The sequence below is a fragment of the Galleria mellonella genome, unplaced genomic scaffold (genome assembly GCF_026898425.1).
Source record: "Galleria mellonella isolate WM207_F2 unplaced genomic scaffold, CSIRO_AGI_GalMel_v1 utg28, whole genome shotgun sequence".
Classification (NCBI taxonomy): domain Eukaryota; kingdom Metazoa; phylum Arthropoda; class Insecta; order Lepidoptera; family Pyralidae; genus Galleria; species Galleria mellonella.
In genome coordinates, this window is record NW_026442064.1 from 5,708,078 (window position 1) to 5,722,268 (window position 14,191).

Here is a 14,191-nt window from a genome sequence, read left to right on the forward strand (position 1 = left end):
ATACTAAATTTTATTTCTATTCAAGATATATTTAATTTTGATTGGAAAAAATAAGAATACCTGTTTCGAAAAATATAAAAGTAGATTGCGTACCATAACGAATCATTACCTTCTCGTTTTTGCGTCAAATTACTTGTTACTCCAACTCATAAATTCTAAATAATATAAAAGATGCAATCATAGATACATTAATGTAATATAATTGATTGATATATTTAATTCCAAAATGCACCTATCTTTAGAGAACCAAAAATAAGTGCATTTTATATACTAAGTAAAATATATTATAAATTAAAAACGAGTAATTATGTCAGTAGTTATTTAAATTATAAATAATCTATAATAAAAACTGCGATTATTGAGATCACATTAATAACAATTTAATTAGGTGGTATAGGTATATTTTTAGATCTATTTATATAATCGATTTAATAAAAGATAGGTTACTTAAAATCGCTTCTGTATTTGGCATTAAATGAAATTAAATGTTGTTCATGTAAAAATGGCATTTATAAATATACTTATTAAACACCATTATTCAATTTTCATTCCAGAAGCGAGATTGTTGACTACCGCGGCGAGGATCAGGTATGTACGCTTAAAATTAATCGGTAGAAATAAAAAAGTTCAAGTCGATTTGTAAAACGACTCTTTAGTGGCAATAAATTGCACCTAACTTGAACTCGAGACCAAATATTTACGTTCGCTATTAAATAAACGGCGGCGCGACTAACCGCAACAGCAGTCTACATAAAAAGTCGCCGGCGTAAAGTTAGAAACGAAAACCAAGAGGCTGGTCGGTTACTGGTGTATACTCGTATAGAAAGTTTATGAGTCCACCATAAATTTCCCTTACATGTGCTTTAGGTGTACTTGAAAACACAATGGCATACATTGTTGCAGTAAGTTTTTATTGAGACCTTTTTTAAAATTGGAGCTAGTTATGCAGAAAACAGCCATGTTTTATGGACACCCATAATTATGATGTGGCTGTTTTCTGCGTAACTAGCTCCAATTAGTAAGTGTAGCACAGACGAGATTACAGTTTTATTAGAATTAAATAAAAACTTTTATTGCCTATAGGCGTAAAAGGAGAAATATTAATTGGGTCTTATAAAAATAAAAGGGCCAATTTGCCAAAGACACCAAGGTTTACAGCTTGCTTACATGCTGTGTTCCAGTTAAGAAATTGAGATAAGATATGGCATTGAAAATACTGGGTAAAAGTTTTTGAGATTTTCTTAGTGGATCTTGTATTGCATATATAATATATATAGCTAAAACAGTATACAACACAAACCTTTTCAGATACGTTTATATATTTTATAAATTCTTTACATCCTATCCATAAGAATAATCTACTGGAACTATATCAAATTTAGCTCATAGGGTACTTTTTATAATTGATTCACACGAGCAAAGACACGGAATGCAGCTAGTTTTAAAATAAAGACATTGGAACAGAGTGCAAGTAGTTTTTAAATAAGATCTTAATTATAATGATTATAACAAAGTTCCATCAAGAAGACACGGCACAAACGGTGGATTATAAAAAAAAGATTACGCGCTCAAAAATGTTTTCATAATACATAATTATGTTAATAAGACCCTTTTCAATGTTACCTACGTATATAGTGCACCGGAATAAGTTAAATTTTACGCTTAAAGCGTCGCATTTACATTTGTACAGTCCAAAATATTTTTTTAAGTTAAGATTCTATAGTTGTTATAAATATTCATGGCAAACTCTAAGTTTTTTTTAATACAATGTAACCAATAGTCTGTTGTATTAAGGCTTCGGCGCAAGTAGAAAGAGCAGTGAACTGAAGAGTGCACGGTATCCTTGAATAAGTCCCCTATGGGAATACTGTGTTAGAAAGGGATGGCGTCATTCCACGCTGCCTGACATTTTAAAACGGTGACGTCACTGACATAGAGTAAATTGAATTGACTTCTAAATGTAATAGATTTTTTATTATAATTGAAATTAAACTTTTCTCCGATTTTTTTACAGCTAATAGATATAGATACATACGAGTATAACATTGATTATATAGATAGCGCATCGAGCCTCAAAAACGGGCCAACTATTTGTGGTTTTTTTATCAGTGGTCTATATACTTACGCACAAAATGTATCTTGACGTATTACTTAATAAATAACATGAGTGTTTACGAATTAAAAAGATGTGGAAATTATAGGACAAAATAAATATAAAAGTTATAAAGGAATCACTCATAATTATTTACCACGCAAAATTATATAAAAGAGTTGACCCGCTTTTCTCGAAGTATTTCTATGGAGACACTCTATCTATATAATCTAAGACTAAGTATAACAGACTTAAAAAATAAGTATATAATACCTGTACCAAAGTCCTAACATAAAAACGTACATAGATTTATACATATTACAAGATACGAGCAAAGTTTTTGAAATAACGAGACTTTCTGATCACTTTATATTAAAAAAAGTAGAACATGTAATGACAAGTAAAATTGTATTACACACTTATAAAAGTCGTCGAAAAATTATATGCAAAATAACCTTCTATTATATTTAATTTGAATATTTTTTACATTTACATATTTTATGACTTTAATAGGCCCACAACAAAAGAGTTTACTTATGCAACGATTTTACATGTCATACCTATTATTAAAATATTTATATCCAATAAGTTTTTAGATGATTATACAAGTGTCTACTATTTATTTTATAACTTTTTTAAATCTACAAAAAATTAAGAAAAAGAAAGGTTTTATTCTCATGATCCATTTATATCCCGTTACTGCGGGAATTTTGGAGACTTCTTAAACAATTACTAGCTCCATTAATCCTAGCATAACTTTGGTCGCCAAGGGAGAAAGGGACTTTTAGTAATGCAGATTACCATCCCTATTGCTAGCAATATACACTATCAGATCGACCTCCCAGTCGAAATCCAGGTGTACTTATTACGATGGGCTAACTGACTTTTTATTCTTACCTATTACTCCTCACTGGTGCCTCGTCAGCGTATTCCGTTAGCGCAGTCGGGATTACCATTCCATTATGATCCATTGAAAAAACTGCTTTTACCAATTTCGACTGCCAAGCGTGGCAACTTCTGGTGAAACCCGCCCCAAAAAGGCTATGTTCAGCAGTTGACAGTTAATGGCTGATGACGATGATCCACTTTGATCGAACTATACGATTTGGTGCTAGAAAAAATAAATAGAATATATTATTAACATCCTTACATTAAAAGTACCTGGAGGAAAGGGATTGTTAGTAATGAGGACTAGCGGCCCTACTACTAATAATATTGTCAGGTCGATCTCCTTGTGATTTCTCCTGGAAACCATTGTGTTTAATTTTTGTGACATTCGTCACGATGGGCTAACTGGTCTATTTTTATTCGCACCTGTCATCTCTCACTGGTGCTTCGCCAGGGTATGCAGACAGCGCAAACTGTGTTACCATTCCATTGTTATCCATCAAAAACAAAAAATATTATAGGTACCTATCTTTGTGTATACATAATCTTTGTAAGACAGAATCGCTCGCATTTCATCTCTTTCACCCTCGCTAGACGATAATATACTGTTTGTTACAATACTCACCCGCCGTGCAAGATGGTCACCGAACGCTTCACCCGCTTTATATTGAATGTATCTTTTTAACACTGCCGTGTAATAGCAACGTGAAAATAATACCTGGTCCAAACAGAGTGCCTTGAACGAAGCCTCTCCGCTTCAGTAACAGCTATACCTTCGTCCGAGTATCACACGAGACGCACTATGCCAGCCAGTATACAAGAACTTTGAGTTGTGATTTTTGTGATGCCAAGACTGTGTACCCCTGATCTCAGGAAGGTAGTGTTACGTTATATGTTGTTCTAATAATATTTCATATATAAATGACGGAGTTATTTCCGAACGTTGAGCCGGCTTTTGTTTCTTTTTTACTTTTTCACGTCTACCGGTTGTCTGTGGTAACGTTTGCTATTGTTTATAGATTAATATAATGTACCTATTTATATTTATTTACATACTGTAATAATATTTACAAAATACTTTTAATTTACCAAAAAAAAAGGTTGAATTAAAAAATATCTCAATTTACGCGTACAATTTTAATTGTTTATTAGAACTCTTATTGAGTGTCGAAAACGAGAAAACTTTAAATTTTATTCATGTTTTGAATAGAGGCTATGCAATTATTAATTTCAAATTAATTACTAAAAAAATATGAAAAAGAAATTATATAAAAGAATAACAGACTCTAAATGAATGTATAACGAATTTGCGTACGTGTAATGTACGTAAAATTTTTCGTATAATAAATATCACAAAATATTCAAGTTTTTACACTTTTTTTTAAATATACTTAAACTAAATTAATATATAACTTTCATTATAAGCTATTTAATAGTGGAGTAGGATAAATACATGTAACAGATAATATAATAAATATCTTTGTCTCACAATTTGTCACATTGAATTTAAATGTGACAACATCAGAAAAGTAGGTATGATAGCATCTTGACAACTTAGATATTTAGCAACAAAATATAGGGCATAAACGTCACAGTATAATAAATATATTTATCCCACGATGTTGTTCACACCCACATGAGATTATTCATCCAAAAAAATGCTACAATCGTAATAAAATTAATATAAGATCAACACAAGAATGGACCTTATTGATTGCTAAATAAATCACCGAAATCAATTTATAACTCGAAAAATTATAGCATGACTTAAGCATAAAAAAAATATAGTGACAAATTCAGAACTTTTTTCCATTTTAAACTAGGTACTTAAAAAAAATTATCGTCAATTTTTTGGACCGAAAATTTTCTTTACGGTATAGGTACATCACCTTCAAAAACTTTTGACTTTTTTTAACTCCCTTAAAAAATATTAAGTTATAAAAAATGATAATTTTTAAATACTTTCCATTATGTAAACTAAACAGAAGTCTTTGGTTATACTAGATTACTAGATATAAACCAAAATATAAATAGATAACGCCAATTATAACACCTAAGACTTCGAAGTAGCCCGTTCCTATCAAGGTGCTACAGTAAGCATTCTTTCGTACTTCCGGTCGTTTTTATATGTTAGAGTTTTTTTCTTTTTAGCACCTACGAACAAAGGTTTGACTTGACAAAAAGGTTTAGTTGCGCCCTTTCGATGGTTGCAGAACAGCAATGACTTTGTCCGAGCCAGTTTGGCCTTGAAATTACCGTTATAGAAATATTTATGCACTCTTTTACCTATAGATGAATAATTTAATGTACACATCTAGACTAATCAAGTCTATGTAAACAAAAGTAGTGAGGTATGAGGTAAAATTTTGTGTGACCACTAGCAACGAAAAATTTTATTTCTTATCACTATCTTTGCGGTTATTACCGTCGACTTTGGTGGTGTATCGGTTTAACGTTGTTTTATCTTCCAATGGTCACGGGTTTGATTCTTACACAACATGAACATTTATTTACATAATTACGTTTATTTCTTAATACAAAAGGGTATCTATGTATAACATGCATGTATTTTGATACCACCAGATTTTACTTACTTTTACCAGCGAAAGACTGTACAAAAGTCGTTTGCTTGGGTACCTCTGCCGCATTCATGTTTCTACCGTGAAAAAGTTGTGCTTACATGACTGTGTTTCCGTTTGAAAAATGAGATCTGACAGTGAATTTACAGGGTACAGAGGCATAACACCTTAGTCCTCAAAAATAGCAACGCATGGGGGGTATCATGGGCGAAACAGTATACCCTGTTATGTCCATGGTACTGTTCATGTCTATAGACGACGGTTGCCACTTTCTGTCAAGTGAACCGTATAAGTAAGGTTGTTTACCATTCTAAGATATTTATATGTATTTTTGTAAAAAAAAAAATTAGTAGTTATTTGTATCAGTGGTACCCATAATACAAGCTCTGCATAGTTTTGCAACTAGATGGCGTTGTATACAATATTCATAGCATACACAAAGACTGGATAATATGGCGAAACAACGTATTTATAATAATTATACTCGTAAAACAAATTATTCTTAAAAGCCTCATTTCTTCAATCGATCGAATTATTTTTAAGACCTTCTTATTTTTTCAATTGATCGATTTTTTTTTTTATTTTTATTGGAAGACTAACTCATTACGCACTACTTCTTACGCGTAGATTTCAGATATAGGAAAACTAATATAAATAGATGACATATCAAAATAAAACATACAACGGTTTTTAAGTTAGATCTTCAGGAATACAACTGTTAAAACTGCCTCTAATTGGGTAAAGTAAAATTTGCATGATGCCGGAACAAACATACAAATGGACAAACAAAATATCTAACAATTATCGTTTTGTCTTCTATTGCTCTTATTAAGTCCCGCATATTAAATTTTCTTCAAAATCTACTATATACAGACATCCCTATATACAGACAATTTTATCATCACTTTCCATCAGGTGGGCCGTCAGCTTGTTTGCCATTCCAAGTTGCATAAACAAAACATATTAGTAAAATAAAATGCTTACCGTCGATTAAAATTGTAAAGATTATTTTTTATTCTATTATATATTTAACATATGATAATATTTTTTTATGTATTAAATTATTATTAATTCAACTGGAAGAAATCCCTTTAAGGGATAAGTTCGCCTGTTTACACTTTGGTATAACCTAATAGATATTATATATATTTCATAAGTTAATGTACAGAAGCATATAAATAAATATTATTAATATTGTTGGAATTATTAGTACTTATTATTGGTATGACGTAACAGCAATGCGGTTCTGTTATCTCATACCTTCCAGAGGCATCTCTCTCCAACCGGAGCTTAACTTATACCATGATCTTATTGTTACTTTATTGGATGGGATGTTAAATCATTTCGAATAACTATGTAATTTAAATAAAATTAAAGTTTACTCAACTTATCACGATATATTATATAATATTTCAATGATTAATGACGGAGTAAAACCGTACAATAAATTTAACTAAAGTTTCCACGTCTAAACGATTTCGTCTCGTAAATAGAATTAAAAAAAAAGTTAAAAATATTTGTTGAAGAATAATCACATATTTCCTAGCAAAAATGTTCTTATATTATTTATTATATTAATAGTTCTTATTATATTTGTAATAAAGTTTTACCCTCGAGTTACAATATTGTAATAACTAAATATTTGATCCAAGTTACAGAAAAAGAGAAAAAAAGAACAACAGAAATTAATTGCAAGTATTGTAAGCAGATACTTTATTATTGATCAAACTCAATTAATGTGTTAAATGTTATCTTATCAAAATTTAACAACATTTAAATTATGAAATAATTCACATTATTATTAATTTAATGAGACATTTACTCAACGGCAACTAAATTTTTTATACTTATTTGGAAAAGCTGGCTTATGAATTAGATATGGTATGTAACTTTCTATAGAAATTTAAACCAATAAATGTAATCGCCACATATAATAAATAAGATAATATACATTTTAAATTTTAATTATTTGAATAAATATTTATATGTAATATATTTATTGTTAGTTAGTATATATAGATTATATAGATAGATTTTTTATATTACAAACTTCAATTTAAAATATTAAACATGATATACAATGATGTTTTAATAAAAAAATAAATAAAATTAATAATTAGTCAAAATAATATTTACGATACGAACCTGACCCCATAACACTTGCAGCGTTTCCACGTTGGATCGCCAGAGATATCCTTTGAGCCAGATGCCAGATACTAACCGGAACGGCGATCATGGCCCAATAAAATACTCAAATAACAATTAGTAATGATTAAATACTCAGATAATATTACAAATATAGATATTTCAAATAACTTAAAAGATTGTAAACGCTGTAATGAAAACGTTCCTAGAAACATGGATTGAAGAATGGATGCATGAAAGTAAATAAACGTCAGGAATTTTATTCGGCATTCGTCAAACATTGTTCGTTATTAAAATATAAACAATTCGTAAGCTTGAACCTAAATGGTCACGTACAGTGCGGTTTCAAAGGAATTTTCTCTAACAAACACTCAGCCTCTGTAGAATGAGCTCCCTGCCAAAATTTTCACTAGAGACTACAGTATGGGTTTCTTTAAAAAGGTATATTAATGTCTCTTCAGAGTCATACGTGACACCCCTAGTATTGCAGGCATCCATAGATTACAGTAACCGTTTACCATCACACGGGCTGTTTGCTTGTTTGCTACCTTCGTGGTATCAAAAAAACTTAAAAATAATTGCAATATTTACTCGTGTATTTACTATTATGAGATATAAATATATAGATACATACTTTAATATAAGAACTTGGCAACTATGCTTAATAGGAGTTCCGGAAAACAAGTTAATCAAATAAAATAAAAATAAAAGATGTTAATGTTATTTAGTGTTAACAACATCCTTCTTTACCTTTAATAAATTTTTATATTAATAATTATTTTCTTCGATTAACATCAAACATCCTTCCTGCGGATGTTTTGTTAATTAGAATGGAGGAACTAGATAAAATAACAATTATAACATTTTATTGACTGTGCATACATTTTGGTATTAAGGCTACACACGTTTAGAACAGAATTAAAACTTTTATACACTTACCACAAGTAAAAACAATGATCCTACATATATGAGTATATTTACGAAAATTTTACTTTTCATTTGAGCAACTGATGACAAGAGAAATTTCCATTTCATCTGTATATTACACGATTACATCGCTAATTCTCAACCGATTTAAATAAATCTCTTGCATTCAATAAATTTTACTCCCTTGTATGGGACTACCATATTAATTTCATATTTGTAATTTTTTTGTTCAAAAAATTCGACCAAAGTTTATGAAGATATCACATAATATACGAACAAAAAATATCATCGAACTGAGAACCTCCGCCTTATGAAGTCGGTTGTTGAGATATGAATAAAATGTCGTTATGTCTTATAGTAAAATATAGATATTTTTTGTTAACAAATAACATGTATCTCTCGATTACCTATTACCAAAACCGGATCGGCGGCGATTCTAAAAAATAACCGCATAAAATTTTGTAATAACTGCCAAATGATAGTCCAATTAATAAATCTGTAAATTACAGTAATAAGCCAAATTGATGAATGGTAATAGGTTGGTTTACCAATCAGAATCTTTATTATAAATTCAAACACATTTGAAAACATTAACACTGAAGTGTGGTCACTGAAACGTAGAAAAAAATTGAATTAGGATTATAGAAATTATTTGGTTATCGTAGTATTAAAATACTTTGTTCTTGAGTATATTTATGTTAAAATTATGTGCGCAGTCTATGGTTGACATTTTGGTTCATTGTCATTGCAATAATAATTCTAAAACACTAAAATTTGTTAATTATTTTTAAAGTTTGAGAGACGAATGAAGTTCATATATTTCTCTATAGACTGCTTTGTTCTATTTTTTACTTCAACGCCAAAGAAACGATGATAATGTTTTTCAGAGATATGTATGTGTGTTATGGTCGTATCTTTGGCGCACCGTAGCCTACACGGCTCGATTGAATCTAATTAACGTGGAAGGTTTATGTGTGTAATTTACATAATATCATTCATATTACCTCGCCGTAACGGTTTTTATCAAATAAATAAGAAAAAAACAGCGTTTCGTTATTTGCTTGCAATGCCTAAACGATTACAAATAGGTAGAAATAAAAATACCTTGAAGCTACAAGTTTGAATATTGTCCCAACTTTGAATAACTGTAAAGTCCACGATGTCTCATTACAGGTATGTAATAATATATATATATATATATATATATGTATTATGTAACCGTATTAGTACTTTCTTTACTGTTTAAATAGAATATAGGTATCATTAATGAATATATAATAAAGAAAATATATTATAAATCGCGAATATTACGTAAATATAAAAATTAAATTATTCAGTACTAGCTTCTTCCAGTGACTTCGTCCGCGTGGTCAGGATATGTTTACTGATGGGGATAAGAATCCATCCTCCATCCACTCAGCAATCCCATTATAAGCAATATACCCCATTAGGTCGACTTTCACGCTGTTCCCCATGAAAACCATCATGATTGATATTGTTGAATTCGTCACGATGAACCAACTGACCTGCTTCACCCTCACTTTTCATCACTCACTGGTGCCCCGCCAGCGAATACTGATAACGCAGGCAGGGTTACCATTCCATTATCATCCTTAAAAAAGGCCACACTTGTTGTCGAGATAGTTGCAAGATATCGATTTAAAAATATTAGAAAATAAATGAATGGTGACCTACACCGGCAATATATATTATTAATTGTATAGTCCAATGAGATAATTTAAAATTAGTTACGCTAGTTTATTGTTTATCTACTTGAAGCCATAAGCTCAGCTTGTAGATAATAAAATCATGAGTACACAAACGTATCTATATATATATATATATATATATATATATACCTAATAATGAAAGTATTGATATTGGTGAAACACAAAACATTCGGACGTACAATTTCGTAACAATACTGTATAGCAAATATAATTATTAGAAAGTTATACCATTATACCTGCATCAGGTAGAAACTAATCATTTACACACATCAATTTAAATTTCAACTCGATTTAAATCAATTTAAATGTAAACAATATGTAAACGTTTTGCGCGTAAAGGGGAAGATACGTGATTTCCAATGTAGGAGGTGTAACACCTCATTCACAGATTATCTAACAGTTACTATTGATTCTATTTTCTTCACTAGCCAATATAATTATTCATATTCGATAAGACTTGTGAAATTCTACGATATCTATTTTATATATTTTTAAAAGTATTAAATAATTTTACAATAATAAAATAAAATTGAAACTTAACTATATCTGTACTATAGAATATATTTAAGAAAAATTAAGGTTAGCGATCTTAATAGAAGCCATAACAATATTTTCTATAGTCTGTTTGTATGTTTGTTTTGACATCAGGCAAAAATTACTGCACTAAATTGGATGCGCTTTTTGCACAGTTATGTTTCTGAAGATCTAACTTAAAATATGGTGTATGTTTTATTTTAATCTCGAGTTAAATACCAATAATATAATTTAGTATTTAAGCATTCACATTAAGTTGATTTTTAATGTTATGATGTTATAATTATTTTAATGAATAAATAAATATATAAATGCTCATATATGTGAAACTTATTCTACAGTTAACGTTTTTTTTTTCGTTTAATTTCTTTAATTATAATTGAAAGTTAATATGAAATTAGCTCACCTATAAATTTCGTCATTTTCAACTGAGATTTTTTACTTTAAAAATAATTATTACGAACATTTAACAAAAAATTGCCAGTTCCTATCGATGACTAAATTATTATCAGAATCTGTTTCAAATTCGCATTGTAGTCACATATTATACATACGGTATACGTTTTTGTATGTTTATCTGTTCTTCTCCCGTCTGGGAACAACGCGCCTTACCAAGGACGACGAGAGGTCAAAAACTAGTATCTTCTATGGCATTTAACTCGATCACAGATTATACAATGGCCTATTGTGTATTGTGTCTATATTTAAACGTCTATGGTCAGGTGGTCGAACCGGACCAATGGGTCTGAGCGTCAGTTACAATAAATGAATTATGTAGTTTTTATCTCGAAAAATATGCTCATCAATAATATTATAATACCTTGCAGTATATTTAATTAATTAAAATTACTCATTTGATATTATTAAATGCTAAGAACTTCTTGGCACTTTTATAAAATACCGTAGTACAACTCGACATAGTACAGTTTTACCGTCACGATATAATAGGAGAGCTAGAACCTTTTTAAATATCCATTTACTTCTATGATATCGTCATTTCGTACTATGAAACAATAATATCAATATAAAATTCATATACTCGTACGTCTATGATATTGCCGTGATAAATGAAAAACACTCTTTACAATTTGTATATATTTTTTTCTCATATTATATCGAAGCGATATAATCCTACAATATTATACCATACAGGAAATTATAAAACAGCCTCCTATACACACACATATACTCATACCTACATATATATATCATGCTTGTCTCCTATTAGGGTAGACGGAGACAATACAAAAGATGCCCATAAAACGGTTAAACTCAGACATACTTTTTTTTCATTTCACATTACTCCAGCTATTCCTACAAACATCCGTAGGTAACCTACTGTCAGATAAGACGATATTATAACTGTTCCGGCATTTCCACTTCTGCTACAGAACTCAAAAAACGTCCACTCCAACCGTCCGTGTCCAAATGTTTCACAACACATAAATTTAAACTGTTTCTAAAAAAAACTAAGTGCTAGACTCGTACCAGATATGAGAGTAAGTTAGACAACAAACGCCAATGACCTCAGAATGGCGGCGGGCTGCTTAATTTTTATTGCGATTCACTGCTGAACAACTGGCCGTAATACCGCAGTTGTAATCAAATACATTGTACACTAGGCATAGGTAATATCACTATCGCTCCAATATCTATGTATTGTTGATACAGAGAAAAAGGTCATCACCCATTTCGATTCCACCCATACCGATCGGATATCTATATTTATTTGATGGGGTTTATTATTTCGATATTATATATTGGAAAAACTATATTTAATATATTTATTGTTAAGCCAATATAAAGATACATGCTATATGTCGCCTACCCCTCTATATACTCGCTTTTTTTGCTTGTTACCTGCCAAAAATACGGTTATGTGGCTTATAATGTTAGTGTTGCACGCAGCGCCGAAGCTGTGAATAGATGTATCGAAAATATTTTAATTTTCACTTTAAAACATATCTTTTAGTCGATTTACAATATGATACCAATAATATATAATATACAATATGAAACGTCAAATATTTGAATAATAGTCTATGTAAATAGTATATAAATAAATAGATATATTCTAATTACAATGAGTGAATCGCATAGCAGCAGAACAATCTAATGATGAATTAAAAGGGACAAAATAATACTTTTACGGCTAAACAAGTATCTTATCTACATCCAACAAGCGCTTTTATTATATTAAATATCTAAAAAGAAAATTAGCTTAATTTTCTAGCCACTTTCGAATTTTACATTAAATATCGCATGTAGCGATTCATTTTTATTTCTATAGATTTTTATAGTATAAATTTAAGTCCAGTTTTTATTACTTCCACATCGTGTTATAGGAAGTAGAAGGGTTCATGTTAAACCACGTCACTGTATAAGAACTAACTAGTCGTACACACTTCAATGAGTTTGCGACTTTCTCCAATAAATATTTTTAGCTTAATGTTAGATAATTAAACATGGAGAATTAGATATGAGGAACTAGTTGAACGAGTTGCCAAACCACCTAATGCTCGACCGGTCACGATGTCATCAAGCAAAAACGTCTGTAAACCTGTACTCCCATACAATAAGTACTGTGACTGCACTGAGTATTGAAAACTTTATAATATTATATTTTTTGTTTGCTCTTCTGTTCATGTGTTTACAGATGATAACTCTAATTATTAGCTTAGTTGCTAAATGTATAAAATTTTAATAAGTGTATTAAATATAACAGCAGGATTTAAAGATATCAATATTATGTTATTGATTGTAGATTAAAACATTAATACATATTATATATCTATACAGCGCTTGTTAGCTAACTCTATTTGGAATACATGAGCAAATATCCATTTTCGACTTATTTTTTTTTTTATTTCCATCAACGTAAAATGCACAAAAGTTCAAGAACAAGTTATTTTTAATTTCAAAATGGGTTAAAATTATTGTTTCCCCTTATTACCATTAACCCAATACCTTTTATATATTATTCATTACATTATTATATTATATTATTCGTTCATAATCATAATACTCAAATTATATTTATAAATATAAAATAAAAGCAAAATTATTTATATTTTATTCCACTAATTACATTAACTAGAAAAAAAAAACATATGACACAATAGGCTTTTTAATATCGACTTCATATGTTTTATTCAACTGCAGTTGTTTATTCATACCTCGACCTAGTTCGCATAAACTAATCAATAGTGATAAGCCACTCGATAAGCGACCTCTTAATTCTATCCAACAAATGCATGGCATAAGTACAATTTTTTCAGAATAATTTTGATATATTC

General features: G+C 29.8%; 1 protein-coding gene across 2 annotated transcripts in view; it reads left to right on the top strand.

The window, feature by feature from the left end:
• Positions 1–14,191, top strand: part of LOC113517222 (uncharacterized) — a 109,945-nt gene that overhangs the window by 30,142 nt on the left and 65,612 nt on the right. For both annotated transcript variants that reach the window (XM_031911404.2, XM_026901834.3), the window contains exon 4: positions 555–588. In XM_031911404.2, coding sequence (XP_031767264.2) covers positions 555–588 — 34 coding nt within the window. The remainder of the gene's footprint in view (positions 1–554; positions 589–14,191) is intronic.